We start from the raw sequence: 3,068 nt of genomic DNA, 5'->3' as shown, positions 1-3,068 counted from the left end.
CTTGAGGCCCTGGGTTCGATTCCTCAGCACCACATAAGCAAAAAGAAAAAAGCCAGAAGTGGCGCTGTGGCTCAAGTGGTAGAGCGCAACCCTTGAGCTGAAGAGCTGAGGGACAGTACCCAGGCCCAGAGTTCAGGCCCCACGACCGGACCCCCAAAAAAAAAAAGAAAGAAAAAGAAAAAGCCGGAAGCCAGTGGCTCATGCCATAATCCTAGCTACTCCAGAGGCTAAGAGCTGTAGGATTGAGGCTCAAGACCACTGTATAAAGAAACTCTCAAACAAGCAAAAAACAGGTCTGGAGGTGTGGTTCAAACAGTAGAGCAACAGCCAGGCCAGTGAAAGGTCCCAAGTTCAAATCCCAGTACTACCAACAACAACAAAAACCTACAAAGCAACATGAAGAACATGAAAAATGCAATCATTTTTGCAGACAAACTGTATGCACATATACAAACATAAACATTTTTACTCTCTGAATAGGAAAATATTCTGGAGTCACTTTCACCAAACAATCATAGGGTTGAGATTAAACTTTCTCTGGCATACCTTTAACATTCTAACACTGTTATTTTTTTTCTTTGTGACAGTATTGGGGACTCGAATTTAAAGCCCTATGCTGATGGCTGGTGCTCTACCACCTGAGCAACACTTCTACTTTCCATGTTTTGCTGGTTAGCAAGAGAGAAAAGTCTTGTGAATTTGCATGCCCAAGCTGGCCTCAAACTATGATTCTCAGATCTCAGCCTCCTGTGTAGCTAGGATTATAGGCACTGTTGTTATTTTTATATATATACTACTTAAAAAAATGGATAAATGGCCGTTGGTGGCTCACGCCTGTAATCCTAGCTACTCAGGAGGTTGAGATCTGAGGATCACGGTTCAAAGCCAGCCTGGGCAAGGAAAGTCCATGAGACTCTCATCTCCAATAAACCACTAGAAAACCAGAAGTGGCGCTGTGGTTCAAGCGGTAGAACGCTCGCCTTGAGCTGAAGAGCTGAGGGATAGCACCCAAGCCTAGAGTTCAAGCCCCACGACCAACCAAAAAAAAAAAAAGGATAAATGTTAAAAGAAAAAATATCATTGATTCTTACCAATTACACAGCAGGTTTCTACACGGTATTTATCAATTTCACAAAGGTTATGAGCCAAATAACTTAATTCAGATTTCATGCTCTGGGGGAAAAAAAAGAAAGATCATCTAAAAACTGCATCAATTTACCTTTCTTATAACTAACGCAAATAGGTAACAATCTAATTCAAGACATTAAAGCACAGAGTTTAATCAAACCCGAGCAAAGGAAACAACTCATTACCCTGACATAAAGAAGGTTGGAGAATGTGTCCATATTTTCAATCCTATAAGGGTCTTGTTTCCTTAGCTCATTAAAAATGGAGAGGGCTTTATCAATATCTGCAAAAAGAAGATAGAGGGTTCATAAGATAATACAATGTACCTCTCAGGACCTAACAGTATTTCATTGTCCTTATTCACTTACCTCTGATATTGTGATAGGCAACGGCAATTTGGGAAACAATATATGAGCTCTTAGAAAAGCCCACATCAATGAGATTCTGATATTTTTGAAGGGCCTCCTCTATCAACTGCAATTCTGTATATATGTGAGCCAGAAAAAATTCTTTCATCCAAGTGTCTGGCAAAGACAGGAACTTCAGCTAGCAGAAGAGAGAATGGGGGGTGGTGGGTAGGGAAGAGGGGGGAGAGAAACATGCTTAATAAATTGATATTTTTCCCAAATGAACATTAAGGAAGGATCTTCATTGTCTCAAGGTATTTATTACTAAAATTGTATTAGTGCACTTAAAAATGAATACAGGGTAATTTAAGTGACAACTAAAATACAATTGGGATAAAACAAACTGAAAAGAAAGAAAACAAACAAGAATTTGAGGTAAAGCCGGCACACGGTTCAAAGCCAGCCAAGGCAGGAAAGTCCGTGAGACTCTTATCTCCAATAAAAACCACTAGAAAACCGGAAGTGGCACTGTGACTTAAACAGTAGAGCACTTGCCTTGAGCTGAAGAACGCAGGGACAGCTCCTAAGCCCAGAGTTCAAGCCCCACAACCGACCAAAAAAAAAAAGTAAGAATTTGAGTCAAGTCTTAGAGGATGGGTAGGATTAAATAGAGAGCCAGGCTCATATCTGTAATCCTATCTACTCAAGAGACTGAAATCTGAGCATCAGTGAGTGGTTCAAAGCCAGTCCAGCAGGAAAGTCTATGAGACTCTTACTTCCCAAAAACTACTCAGAAAAAGCAGGGAGTGATCCTCTGATTCAAGTAGTAGAGTGCTAGCCTTGAGCATAAACAAGCTCAGGGACAGAGCCCAGGCTCAAAATTCAAGCCCCAGGACAAACAAGAGAGGTGGGGGGGGGGCGGGAGGGAGAAGTACAGGGAGAGAGGGAAAGAGAAACAGGGGGAGAGGGGAGGAGATGGGAGGGAGGAAGGGGGAGAGGGGGAGAGGGAGAATACAATATTATAGGAAAGGGCAACAAAATGGAAGTACAGGAAAAACAGACATGAATAAAGATAAGTAAAGCAAGAAACTAGTTTGATTTGAGGAAGCTATTTATTGGAAAAATATGATTGGACTGGTAAGGTAGATCCTATCATGCAACTGAAAATGATATGTAATAAAAACAACTGCAAATTTCTGCCAAAAGAATGATGCAATAAAGCCGGGTGCTGATGGCTCACACCTGTAATCCTAGCTACTCAGGAGGCTGAGATCTGAGGACAGAGGTTCAAAGCCAGCTCAGAGAGTAAAGTCCATAAGACTCTTATCTCAAATAAACCACCAGAACTGGAAGTGGCACTATGGCTCATGTGTAGAGCATTTGCCTTGAGCTGAAGAGCTGAGGGACAAGGCCCAGGCCCATAGTTCAAGCCCCATGACTGAAAAAAAAAAAAAATGATTAATAACGTGTTTAAGAAAAGTTGGAGGGGAGCTAGGAAGGTGGCTCAGTGGTAGAGCACTTGCCTTGCATGCCTGAGGCCCTGGGTTCGATTCCTCAGCACCACATAAGAAAAAAGCCAGAAGTGGCGCCATG

The 3,068-nt window shown here is 42.0% G+C and overlaps 1 protein-coding gene across 1 annotated transcript in view; it reads right to left on the bottom strand.

Moving 5' to 3' along the window:
* The window catches only part of Cdc23 (cell division cycle 23), a 38,559-nt gene that overhangs the window by 19,075 nt on the left and 16,416 nt on the right, over positions 1-3,068 (bottom strand). Inside the window, exons 7-9 of the mRNA XM_013020430.1 lie at positions 1,497-1,674; positions 1,314-1,411; positions 1,092-1,173 (exon numbers count right to left, since the gene is read on the bottom strand). Coding sequence (XP_012875884.1) covers positions 1,092-1,173; positions 1,314-1,411; positions 1,497-1,674 — 358 coding nt within the window. The remainder of the gene's footprint in view (positions 1-1,091; positions 1,174-1,313; positions 1,412-1,496; positions 1,675-3,068) is intronic.

Source organism: Dipodomys ordii, unplaced genomic scaffold (assembly GCF_000151885.1).
Source record: "Dipodomys ordii isolate 6190 unplaced genomic scaffold, Dord_2.0 Scaffold50, whole genome shotgun sequence".
In the NCBI taxonomy this organism is placed as follows: Eukaryota; Metazoa; Chordata; class Mammalia; order Rodentia; family Heteromyidae; genus Dipodomys; species Dipodomys ordii.
This window is presented reverse-complemented; position numbering and strand designations above follow the sequence as displayed.